Genomic DNA, 13,616 nt, shown 5'->3' with positions numbered 1-13,616 from the left:
GCTTAAAGAAATTGTTTGGCAGTTCACATGCAAAACCATGACACTGGCAACGTTGCAAGTGCCAGCATATCTCAGTTATTCAGTGCTAGTATTCTTGCTCAGATTTTCCTATAACTTACTTAAGTGTCTAACTTATTTACATAAATCTCTTACTCCATCTAATGTGTAAATATGAATCCCTGGCAAGTATTTGGAGTTTCATAAAAGTGTAAGACTACTAAACATACGTAAGTTAGATCTGCAGAAAGAGTTTAATTATTTATACTTCTTGACTGAATTATGCAAAAATTCCAGATAAGTGGTATATGTCAGATCAGATCAACCTGTAATTTATAGTGTTGCAATTCTGTATGTGAAGAAGAGAACATGTTTATACAGTAAAAAATTGAATTTTTGAAATTAAAACAATTACTGACCCTGATTCTCGTGACATAAACCTGTACTCCAGTAGAAAGGAAAAGTAACTATGATTAAATACATCTCTGATAATTTATTCTGACATGAATTATACACATTTTAGATTGTCCTTCAGCATTACATTTTTGTATTTTTATGGTATTGTTTTTCTTTGCAGACGGTTGGAGCAAAATTCAATCAAGGTCATCCCTCCTGGAGCTTTCTCACCATATAAAAAACTTAGAAGAATGTGAGTGAGAAATATTTTAGAATTATGTAAAAACATTTTTATAAAACAGGTCATGGTCATACAAAGAAATTCTCATCAAAGTATGAGTATTTAAGAGTGTTTGACAGCCAGAGGATTAACTAATATGGCTGTCTGATTGCTTAGATTGTATAGTGCCTTTGTCATGTTAATAACAATCGCTGGTTATTCAGTGTAATGATACTAATATGAATGTATATATAGAGAAATAGTGTGTCACTATAATGAAAATAATCACTGAACAGATTTTTTGGAACATATTTTGAAATGACATACCATTCTAATTTCATAATTCCATTGATGCTGTAAGGTCCTGTTGCCATATCAACCTAACTCAAACAATACTTCATAAAATGTATTTAACCCTTTTATTACTACTAAAAATAAATCTAGTAATCATTTTGTATGACTATTTATTTTATATAACCATATGGTATTTCAGTGTAATATAGCGATTTTAGTGCTTTGATGTTTTAATTTTTCAATTTTGTCTCACAAGGCCTAACTAAATACTTAGATTTAGCCTTTTCTCCAATGACCAAAGCTAATTACATAATATTTTAATAGTTATTTTCTGTGGAATGGACTAGAATTCATTTAATATACCCTCATTTCTTATTTTAGTGACCTGAGCAATAACCAGATCTCTGAGACAGCTCCAGATGCTTTCCAAGGCCTGCGTTCACTCAATTCACTGTAAGTATCAATGTGATTTTCTCAAAATCTCTAACATTTTTGGTATTCAATTTTTAAAGATGTTTGGCTTCATGTAAAATTCTCATTTAATCTTCATTTTTCTTGCCCTTGAAAGCTGCAAGATAACGTCAGAGATGTCAGAACTATAACCTGGCATCATATTGTGGCTGAATGCTAAAATTTCTTAGATTCAGGTCTTGAGAAGGATCCATGTGCTACTAATGTAAAAAGGTCCCAGCTGGATCCTTTGATAACTTGGACCAGTGAGCTGGTCAGGGAATGGAAAACACCTCTCTTCTCATGCCATATACATTCATGTTAAATTGAAAAATATTGTTTGGAGTAAACTCATGATGATTTAAATTTGTTCCACTTTCAAAATTGTGGGCTTGTCCCCTTTTTATCATGATCATTAGTGGAAATTATGACAATTCCTGCTGATAAATTTTGTGAATAAGCTTAGTTTTCGCATGCAAAGCTTATAAAGTGAACACTGATAGCCTCATGCTACTTTACTGTCCATCCCTTAGCGAATAGGACCTTTTGTTTTTTCAACTTCTGTCATTTGTTCCTTAGTTATAATTAAGTACTGTTTTACTTCTCCTACTTGACTTAGTTTTCACAGAATTGGTTACTTCAGAAATACTTTGAAGTGGAATGGAAGTTTATACAGTTTCTTTAAAATTACTTACTTTATTGCAGACAGGGCTTCCACTACTTTGGCAGTTCCAAAGGATTCTAAATATAATGTTGTTTTTTTTTGTTCCCCTGTGGAGCATCCATTTTATTTTCACACATCCCATTCTAGCTGCTTTTTCACATTAAAAGATTGGCTCCTATTAAAGCTATATAGGAAGATGCTATGCAAGCTGCTTCTCAAATTATTTCATCAGAAATTGTCTATGTACATGGAACCAGCTGTTCTACTGTTATAAGAAAAAAATCATAATTGTAATTCATTTTTATAACTACAACCAAAAATTAGGAAGTTACGGATTTTAGAGAATAGATCTTTCCACATAAGCATTTATCTAATGAAGACAGATTGCCCTCTGTGAAGTAATCTCTTCTCAAATAATACTTTTGAAGATCTGAAAGGGTAAATGATTATAGCATAATGTGATTTAGTTAAGAAAATTATTACATAAGTGCTACCTACAGGAAATCTTGACTTTAAAGGGCTAAATGTAACTCACTCTGGTTTTCCATGTGTGAGATGGTCTCTTTGTAAAAGGCACTGGTCTGGGAGTTGAAGACTTGGATTCTACTCCCCACTCTGCCATCGACATGGTGTGTGTGAACTTTAGCTAATCATTTTGTTTTTCTGTGCTTTACTTTCCTCATCTATAAAATGGAATGTCATATGTACCCTCTTAGTAAAATGCAATGAGATCTTTGGATTAAAAAGTGCTAGAAAAAGAGCTAAGTATTCTTATTGTACTGTGTGCGTATACCATAATGCATATTTTATCAGTCTGTGTTATTTTCTTAAGGCTGCAAAGCCAAGAACTGAAAAGCTAGGAAGTATTATTGCTGCATGATTTTTTTTATTTTACAAACCTATTTTAACATGCACATCAGTTGTTGCCTCCAGAGTCTTCACAAGGTGCCATTGTGGGTCTCAGAGCTGCAGTTTGGAAACCTTTAGTACAATATATAATTTTTTACTGGCCTTTTAACTAATTTTCCTAGTCAAATGAACATTCTGACTTATATCATGTGTCAGTAAAGAAGGTGACATATTTTATTAGGAGATATGGCAGATCAGTGTGTTAGGGATTAGCAGGTAAACTCTTCCACTTCTGAAAGAGTATGATGGGGTTTTATTTTAGTATGTGCTGTAGAATCAACAAAGAGAAACAAATTCAGACACAAATCTTTAGTATCAGGTTGTCTCTGTCAGTGATACTGGCTGCTATCTGGAGCCATGTGGTGCATAAAAAAAAAAGAAATGCTTAGAAGAAAGTTGTTTTGTCAGTACTTATACTTTATTACCCACTGACCAGTTCATCAGTAGACTAAGTTTCCTGTCACCTTGTTAAAGTAGATATTTGGGCCCTGATCCTGCAATAGGGTGACCAGAGGGCAAGTGTGAAAAATCAGGACGGAGGAGGGGGGAAAGGTGCCTGTATAAGAAAAAGCTCCCGAAATCGGGACTGTCCCTATAAAATCGGGACATCTGGTCACACTTTCTTGCAATAGTCTTTGTAGGGGCAGATTTCTGCACCTATACAGGGGAGCTTGCCGGGGCCTTGGTTTTAAGCCCCAAATGTCTTGGTTATTTCTATTTAGAATCATTTCAGGGAAGACAGAAGAAGTTTCTTTCTGTCTTCCAAGTCAGATCCAGAAAACCAGTACCTTAATAGTAGCCCCCTTGGTTGATTCTTTTCTGTTACAGTGTCCTCTATGGAAACAAAATTACAGAACTTCCAAAAGGCCTATTTGAAGGACTCTTCTCTTTACAATTGCTGTGAGTATTTGTTTAATGCTTATCTCATTTTGAGTTAACTGGTGGAAGAGGAGATGGGACTTGAAACTTTGATATGTACCCAGAAAAGAAAGGATAGGAAATTATCCCTATATGCAATATCAAATGTGCAGTGAAATCATTAATTTTAGTTTTAGTAGATGAAACTAGAGGAGTCAAGACTTCTAGATTCTATCCCTGGCTCTGACTTTTGTTTGTCAGGTGTTCCTTTGATCAAGTCGTATATACTCTGTGTCCCAGTTTACCCACCATTAAAATGGATATAACGTTAACCTGTCTTGTGAAAATTAGATAACTATGCAAAATGCTTTGAGATCCTTGAGCTGAAGGTGTGGTATACACTGAGTACCAGTAGAGAGTCTACATTTATCACAGTAGAAATATTTGATTTAACAGTGAGTATCAGGGGGAGCATCATGGAGATATGTTGATCAAACTTTCTCAAAAGATTCAGCAGGATTGACAGTGCAGTTGTAGTACTGTCTAAAAATAGATTGTGTGTTCTAAGCCAAAAATCAGCAGTGATCTTCTGTAGTGGAGAATCTGGGAATCGCTGGCTTGTAGCTGTAAAGTCTGATGATCTTAGAAAATAACATCTACCCACTTGATTCGAAGCTTTTCTTGCCCAAACTTTATAGAGATGTGATAGGCAAAATTTCTCCTATAAATACTTCTGGGAAAAAGTGGCAAACTAGGAAGTCAGTGATGTGAAAATATAAATCATAGCACCATCTGGGGTTGATGTTTCATCTTTAGATCCTGATACAGTACTCAGGAAAGCATTTGCCTTTGTTTCCTTCTGAGGAGTTTGTTTCCGAGAATTATATTCACTGAAAGATCAAAGATAAATCTTTGTTTCTATTCATGCTATATTGAAAGCTCCAATATACTCTGATAAATTTTGCAGCGCCTTTCCTTATTTTATTTGAAGTGCATGTCCTCCCTTGACCACACTTCTATTCAAACACAAATCCACCTTTACATTGCAGTAAAATCCAGTTTTTCAAAGCATAGAACACTAACTTCACTATTCACCCTGATAAATGGAAAAAAAGGAAGAATCAAAAGGGATATGATTTGAAAAATCCAACAAGTTTCATGGTAAACTTAAATTTTTTGTTTAAAAAAGGTAATAGCCTTCTGTAAAAACACTCTTCCTTTTCATGTTTTTATATTTGTAATATGGGAGGGATGGGGAAATAGTGTTTGTCTTTGGAGATGGAGAAGAAAATCAGATCCAGGATATATCCAGACTATGTCTTATTCTGTGTCACTAGTTTTTTACTATAATTTCTGGAAATGTGGCCCTATGCTGATTACTAACATGTAATTAAGCATGCCATTGTACATCTCTTCTAGCTAATGAACACAGTGTTCAGTCCTTCTTTTGGGAAAGAGGCAAAGTTTTCCTTGCCCATACTTGATTTCTCAAGCTCATTTCCTTGCTCAGATAAACACCACCCATGTATATTCCATGAACACACACAACACTGCGATTTTACTAAAGAAGTCAGTGCATTTCAACTCCTGTTGTGTGTAAATGGTACAGAATAATTACAGAACATCTAAATAAGTTATTTTAATTCAATAAAAAAATTGTGCACTTGTTAATTAAGGTTTGTATAATAAGCAAAATAACCTTCTTGTTCCGGTTACAAATGGATACAAAGAATTATTGGTGATACAACAGTGAAGCTTGAGTGAGAGTAAACTAATTATTTCTATTTTATAATTGTCTTTCATATAACAGACTATTAAATGCCAACAAGATAAATTGCCTACGAGTAGATGCTTTCCAAGACCTACACAACCTGAACCTTCTTTCTTTGTATGATAACAAGCTTCAAACCATTGCTAAAGGCACCTTTTCACCTCTACGTGCAATTCAGACTTTGTATGTATACTTTTATTTGTGTTGTATGTAATGCGACTTTCTATTTATGTTTATTTTCTGTAACATAAGAGCATTTCAGGAATAGTTGAGACTAACTGCAAATAATGTGTAAAAAAAATTTTGTTTCCTTCATGAAAGGCATTTGGCTCAGAACCCATTTATTTGTGATTGCCATCTGAAGTGGCTGGCGGATTATCTTCATACGAACCCTATTGAGACCAGTGGTGCCCGTTGCACCAGCCCCCGTCGTCTGGCAAACAAAAGGATTGGTCAGATCAAAAGCAAGAAATTCCGCTGCTCAGGTAATTTGCTTAGTTCAGCTCCTATTTCTCTTTTATTGCCAAAAAACAGTGGTTACAGAAGTTTTAATAAAAGCAGCTCGTTTTCTACTGAATTATTAAACATTGCAGAACTTTTTTTGTTCTTCTACTGAACAAAGAGGAAAATAATGGGCGGCTCACATTATTTGATCATGGAATATAGTGTAGTTAACACATTTGGCACTAAATCTAATTGGCACTAAATCTAACCGAAGAAATGTAATATACAGACTTCAGAATGAAATGATAGAGTTATTCTCTACAAGGATCACCAGCATAAATCATTTAAACAAAGTTTCGCAAGGCTTTGGAATACGTGAAAGTTCTAAATATTTCCAGCTAAATATGGAAACATGACCTATTCATGTTACACAGGGAGCTTACCTCATACTGAAATTTACTGTTTGCTTTTTCTAATCTTATTCCATTTCCTACTTACATTTTTCTAAGCCCTAACCTCTGTCATATGGTATCCAGCTGTTCCAGGTGCATTTCACATTCTACATTTTATTCAGCCTTGAGTGCAAATACCAAAAGAAAACTGTTTGTTATCTTTGTTCCGGATATAGTTATAACTATTCACATGTCGTTTATCAGCTTTTATTGTGAAAACACTTTTTTCACATAATTATCTGCAGTTAACTGTAGTCCATACTTAATCTAATAAAACACATTCTCTGCTTGCTGACATTCAGGTGCATCTTCTATTTTTTCTCTTTGTTTTTATTTAGCTAAAGAACAGTATTTCATTCCAGGTAGGTTTGGCTCTGCAGTAAGCCTGACTAACTGCAGATACCCTCTCCTCTCCCCACCCAACAGCAAAATTTGTCATAGCTTTAGGAAACTGATGCATGTGTTTTAAATATAGTCAATACTCTGTAGATAAATATATTTTCCTGTGTAGATTACTTGTAGTTCTGTTTTCTGAATACAAGGGCTTTGCATGCAGCTCCTGATATCTTTTTTTGTCTCACAAATCTGCACATAGCCTATGAAAATCGTACTTCTATTTACATTAGTTAGAAGGTTGCACCTGTTACTATATATTCCAACTGACATCTTTACCTACCTTGTATATCTTACCTACTGTAACACTACTGTTTTTAAAATGTAGCCATTGAGCTGCTTTTAAATACAGAAAATCTTCCTGGTGTCAAAGAGCTAGTACAACTTAAAGTCACTTTAAAAAATGAATCCTTTCTTGGTTTTCTTTTATGCTCTAAACCAGCAGTTCCCTGCTGTCTATCTGCAACTGTTGCTTGCTCACCTGTGACCCTATGATTCCTGTGTTTTATGAAATCTCAACAGAATGCCAGGAAAAGAATGGTGATGTTCCTCATTAAAGCTATTTTAAAATCTCTCATACACATTGTGCATTAGAAATACTTTTTGTTAAAGAGGAAACAAAATTTAAGAGTTGGGGTGAAACAGAAATGTAAACATCACTTTCAAGTACTGTAATACTGTGACATTTGCCAAAGGAAAAATGATATTGCCCTAGCTCTTTGAAATTTGTTTCTTTTCCCTTTGCTGTCAAGTGTGTGCACTGCTTTCTTTATAGAAAAATACCTACGTTCTGTTCATAACAGGTGATAAATAATTGATTGGCCAAGTATACAAGGGTATAACTACAAAAAGCTTCTCTCATAGTTTAATATCTAGAAAAATATTTACAGTAGCTTATTGAATGCACTTGTTCTTTCAAACACTACATGTGTATTGTCTTTCTGCAGTGTTTTAAATACTGATTTATTGATTGATCTTGCTTATTACCTTTTAAACTGGTATGTTTTAACCGCTTTGCTTTTATTGCCATGCAATTTTCTTTTTAAACTGGAATGATCGTGTGAGATTTTTCATGTCTTTCTACTAATACGTTGGCTTAGTTTTGTAGGGGAAAAAGAAAACTGAACAAGGAGGGTAGCTTGCCATCACTGGCAGCGGTAGAAACTTCTTATTTTAAAATAGCTTAAAGTGGGGAAGGGAGATCTGATTTCCCCAGTCTATCTGGCCACCTGAAGTCCATAATGAGCAGAATAGCTGTAGTCCTCACACATATAGACTTCTACTCAATATTGCCAAAATGACTTTTGTCTCTAAATTAGAAGCATTTTACTAGCAAGTATCTTTAACAGGCAATTTATAACATGGTCACACACAACTCTGATTTATTTACCTACAAGAAATAATATCCTACTTAAAATTGTAATTGCTCAAATGTGAAACATATCAAGAAGCTCTGAGAATATTATTTTTTGAAGTGTGGCTTCCGTGTATCCTCTTCCTATTAAGTAACTAATGGATGTAGTTTACAATGTGTAACATTTCTTCAAACTTTGGAGATCTTGACCTAAATATTGTATGTGATTTAGTCTGAACTACTATGCACATACAAGTTAGAATTTTTCTTGCTCATAAGTAATTCTCAAAGCCCCATTAAAAAAAAAAAAGTTGGATACAATTTATGCTTAGATAAACATCATTAAAAAAAGTCAGCATTTTCTATAGCAGGTTGAATGTAGACTTTTTATAGCTGAGAGCTCTGGGTTCACAGACACTTAAACTATTTTAACAGTATTCCCACAGTCATGTCTGAAGACTAAAGGTTATAACAGTAATAAAGCAGGAACTTGAACAAATCCTGCTTTTGTATTAGTTTATAAAAATATTTCAAGTAGTTATGTCATATACATTACTTGAAGCTAAGTAAACGCTAAAATATTGTAGTGTGAGAGGCTTCTTTTGTTCTATGGCACTTGACTGTTTCCCCAAAGTTTCTTCGATTATTTTTTTTTTATTTTAAGTGGCTTAGCATACATCTGTATAAAGCAGCATTATCATAATGAAAGAATTTTTAAAAAGATAAATTATACTCCATGAAAAGTATCATCATCCTATAAATAGTTCATAATTAATCTATACCCTTTGCTTAATTGAAGTTTTGTATGCCACTTAAAATTAATTCTTCTCTCTGTCCTAAAGATGGTGCCTCATTGCAACATCCTGTAATCAAAGAAATAATATTGAGGCAAGAGAGTGAGAGTGCTTAGTTTCATGTTTTTATTTTAATTGGGATTACTCTGTCTTTCTTTCCTTCTTGGCTATCTTTACTTTTGCAGGAGTTCACCATTTTGGCTGTAAGTAAAGTTCAGTGTCTGAACTAAATCACAGTGTACTTCCCATCCCTGGTGCACCTTCTTCTACTAGTGTCTTTCCACCTTTGTCCAAGAAGAACCCACAGGTCCTTTGAGCTTCTATCTGTTTTCCCTGTCACCCACCCTCAGTTCCTTACTGGATGTTTTCTGCTGATATGTATAGAATGTTATTTTTGTTCTGTTGATTGTGGGAAATGGTGGAAGAAACTTGCAACGTGGTCTATTTCTTGTACTTTTTAGTTAAGCTGTGACAGTAATACTGTTACAGTGGCAGTGGACATTCTGTAATAGGAATGCCATGTCATGTAAGCAAGTATTAAACTTCAAGAGATTCTGTAGCTTTTCCCTACTCCTTCCTCTTTTTCCCTTGCTCTTGTCCTTGGCCTAGTGGATGCAGTTATGATAATTTAGCGAGATTTTCTGTTGTGCTTGATCTAACCATGTGGTTGCAAGGTATGAGTAAAACATGGTTCTGTCAAGCACCATGGAACGTCACGCAGCTTTCTACAGCATGGCAAGCTGCTGAGGCTTAAGTCAGGATTATACATTTTTTAAATTAAAGGAGAAAATAGGGCTTTGAATCTTATGTATTTGAGATTATGTGGAGGATTGGGGACTGTAAAAGAAATGACTATAGAAGGTTAATGAAGTCCAGTCAACAACAAAAAGAGTAACAAGAAAAAAGAAATGGCATACAAGAATCTATTAAATCTTGACACACAGAGAGAAAAATAAATTGTGTAATAGTCAGTGCCATTTGTGTAATTAGATGGAAACCAGGCAAGACTGGCTGACAGCACAATCAGCAGAAAGTACAGCTGTGAAAAGCTTAAGTTCTCAATGTTCTCCTATCATATGAACTTGGTCACAAATTTTTCCAGAATATCTCAAGCCCCTGTATTTTAACCCTCTCTTGAAGCCTTAATGTCTGTTTAGTAGCACAAAGTTTACCAAACGTTTCTCAAGTTATTCACCTATCCTCTGCATTGCAGAGCTGTCATTTTAATTTTCTCATGAGAAATGAATCTTATACTCTGTGGACTTAGTGTCTGTATTTTGCCTTGACTCTTCCACAGGCACCGAAGATTACAGATCAAAACTAAGTGGAGACTGCTTTGCAGATCTGGCTTGCCCTGAAAAATGCCGCTGTGAAGGAACCACAGTGGACTGCTCCAATCAGAAGCTCAACAAAATTCCTGAACACGTCCCACAGTACACAGCAGAGTTGTAAGTTCAACCCACAATAATGTGCTGCTCGCTGGTGGGAGTACAACTAAAATTTTGGTATGAAAAGTCAACACAGCTTAAAAGAAAGAGGGAATAAAAGAAACTCAGGCTACTCCCCTCTCCACTGTTTTGAATGCTGAACAATGTTATAACTGAATTTAAAGCATTTTTGCTAACACTCGACCCATTGAAGTGTTATAGTTCATCAAAAGCAAAACAGAATACCTAAACTAACAAAAATTAATAAGGTAACTGCTGTACCATGCCATGTTTCCACTCCATGATTATCTGCTGTTTATTTTATTTTTTATTGTGTGTGTGGGGGGGGTGTTTTTATTTACATAAAAGTAGCAAATCGATGACCCAATCAAGAAGCAGGACCACATTATGCTTGGTGATGTACAGACATGTAACAAAGAAGACAGTTTCTGCCCCAGATTGTTCACAGTGTACATGTCAGACAGGAAACAAGTGGTGGATGAAAAAAACAGGAAAGGACTGGGTTGTGAGGATGAGAGAAAAATAAAACAGAGTAGAGCAGAAGAAGAGAAGTCACAGCTTGGTGCTTACCTAACCAGTACCAGATGGAAGTGATCTGTAGGCATTACAGCAGAGGAGGTTACAAAGAGGAATTTAAAGGGAGATTAAATTCAGACAGTTTTATGGGTTCGTCCCATGCATAGGGGGCAGTATGGATGGAAGTGCAGAAGTGCTTCAGAATTAAGCAAGCAGGTGAGTGACCATTATTGACAGAGTGAGGTAAGGAGCATAATTCTGACAAGTCAAGTGTAAAAGTATTTTAGGCAGACCAAAAAAAAAAAGAACATGAAGAGCAACTAACAACAGACACAAAAACTAACACCAGAATATTTTTAATTACATCAGAAGTGGAAAGCCAGTCAAACAATCAGTGGGGCCATTGGACAATCAAGGTGCTAAAGGAGCACTAAAGGAGGATAAGGCCATTGCAGAGAAGCTAAATTAATTCTTTGCATCAGTCTTCACTGCTGAGGATGTGAGGGAGATTCCCACACCTGAACCATTCTTTTTGGATGCCAAACTGAGGAACTGTCCCAGATTAAGGAGTCAGTAGAGGAAGTTTTAGAACAAATTGATAAACCAGAACCAGATGGTATTCACCAAGAGTTCTGAAGGAACTCAGATATGAAATTGCAGAACTACTAACTAGTATGTAACCTAGCACTTAAATCGTCCTCTTTACCAGATGATTGAAGGAAAGCTACTGTAACATCAATTTTTAAATAGCTCTCCAGAGGAAATTCTGGCAATTACAGGCCAGTAAGCCTAACTTCAGTATCAGGCAAATTGGTTGAAACTGTAGTAAAGAACAGAATTATCAGATGAATACATGAGTCCACACACACGACTCACTAATCTATTAGAATACTTTGAGGGTGCAAATAAGCATGTGTACAAGTGTGATCCCTTAGATACAATGTACTTGGATGTTAAGAAAGCTTTTGACAAGGTCACACACAAAAGGCTCTTAAGCAAAGTAAGTGCAGTCAGGATGACCAGGAAGGTCCTCTCATGGATCAGTAAGTGGTTATAAGATATGAAATAAAGGGTAGGAAATAAATGGTCAGTTTTCACAATGGAAAGTGGTAAATCATAGACTGGACCTCAGGAGGTCATCTAGTCCAACCCCTGCTCAAAGCAGGACAAATCCCCAACTAAATGATCCCAGCCAGGGCTTTGTCAAGCCTGATCTTAAAAACCCTTAAGGAAAGAGATTCCACCATCTTCCTACGTAACCCATTCCAGTGCTTCACCACCCTCCTAGTGAAAAAGTTTTTCCTAATATCGAACCTCCCCCACTGCAACTTGAGACCATTACTCCTTGTTCTGTAACCTGGTACCACTGAGAACAGTCTAAAACCATCCTCTTTAGAACCCCCTTTCAGGTAGTTGAAAGCAGCTATCAAATCCCCCCTCATTCTTCTCTTCTGCAGACTAAATAATCCCAGTTCCCTCAGCCTCTCCTCATAAGTCATGTGCTCGATCCCCTTAATCATTTTTGTTGCCCTCCGCTGGACTCTTTCCAATTTTTCCACATCCTGCTTGTAATGTTGGGCCCAAAACTGGACACAGTACTCCAGATGAGGCTCACCAATGCCAAATAGAGAGGAATGATCACGTCCCTCGATCTGCTGGCAATGCTCGTACTTATACACCTCAAAATGCCATTAGCCTTCTTGGCAACAAGGACACACTGTTAACTCATACCCAGCTTCTCACCCACAGTAACCTTCAGGTCCTTTTCTGCAGAACTGCTGCCTATCCACTTGGTCCCTAGCCTGTAGCAGTGCCTCAGTAAAGGTCCCCCAAGGATCTTCACTGGGACCAGTGCTGTTCAACATGTTCATAAATGATCTGGAAAATGGGGTAAATAGTGAGATGGCAAAGTTTACAGATGATCCAAGATTACGCAAGATAGTTAAATCCAAAGTTGACTGCAAAGAGTTACAAAGGAATCTCACTAAACTGGGTGACTGGCCAACAAAATGGCAGATGAAGTTCAATGTTGTGAAGTTCAAAGAAATGCACACTGGAAAACATAATCGCAACTATACAAAATGATGGATTCTAAGACAGGATATTAGGCTACATGGACAATTGGTCTGCCCCAGTCTGGCTGTTCTTATGCGTTCATGCCTTGATGTGCTAGTAGACCCGGCAGATAGGGTGGTCTAAATGATGAACGGACTTAAAGGTAAAGAGAAGGAGCTTGTGTTTGTTGCAGTGGAAGAACGAGAGCCAGTGGAGAGAAGCAAGGAGGGGAGTAATATAGTCAGAATCACAAGCCAGAAAGGTGGTGCCAGCAGCAGCATTTTGAATGGATTTGAGGAGGTGCAATGTAACTGATGTCAAGATGAGATTATAGTAGTTAAGGCATGAGGTGATAAAGGCCCGAACAAGAGTCCTGGTAGTCTGTACAGACCAATAAGGCTAAATCCTTGAAATGTTTTAACAAGAAGACTTGGATATAGTCTGGATATGTGCATTAAGAGAGAGGGCTGAATTGAAGATGATGCCCAAATCGCAGGTCTGAGTGATGTCCTATAAGCAGTCCCTCACCTCAATTTCCCCTCTTGGTTACTCAAACTTAAAAAGAGGCTTTTTACAAATCCTTTAATAAGATAAAGTTTAA

General features: G+C 36.2%; 1 protein-coding gene across 8 annotated transcripts in view; it reads left to right on the top strand.

The window, feature by feature from the left end:
• The window catches only part of SLIT2 (slit guidance ligand 2), a 408,552-nt gene that overhangs the window by 293,059 nt on the left and 101,877 nt on the right, over window positions 1-13,616 (top strand). For 6 of the 8 annotated variants that reach the window (XM_075066553.1, XM_075066551.1, XM_075066558.1 and 3 more), the window contains 7 exons: window positions 575-646; window positions 1,289-1,360; window positions 3,759-3,830; window positions 5,599-5,742; window positions 5,881-6,044; window positions 6,794-6,817; window positions 10,294-10,444. In XM_075066553.1, coding sequence (XP_074922654.1) covers window positions 575-646; window positions 1,289-1,360; window positions 3,759-3,830; window positions 5,599-5,742; window positions 5,881-6,044; window positions 6,794-6,817; window positions 10,294-10,444 — 699 coding nt within the window. The remainder of the gene's footprint in view (window positions 1-574; window positions 647-1,288; window positions 1,361-3,758; window positions 3,831-5,598; window positions 5,743-5,880; window positions 6,045-6,793; window positions 6,818-10,293; window positions 10,445-13,616) is intronic. The other 2 variants (XM_075066554.1, XM_075066552.1) reach the window with 1 other exon arrangement.

The sequence above is a fragment of the Chelonoidis abingdonii genome, chromosome 5, assembly GCF_003597395.2.
Source record: "Chelonoidis abingdonii isolate Lonesome George chromosome 5, CheloAbing_2.0, whole genome shotgun sequence".
Lineage (NCBI taxonomy): Eukaryota > Metazoa > Chordata > Testudines > Testudinidae > Chelonoidis > Chelonoidis abingdonii.
This window is presented reverse-complemented; position numbering and strand designations above follow the sequence as displayed.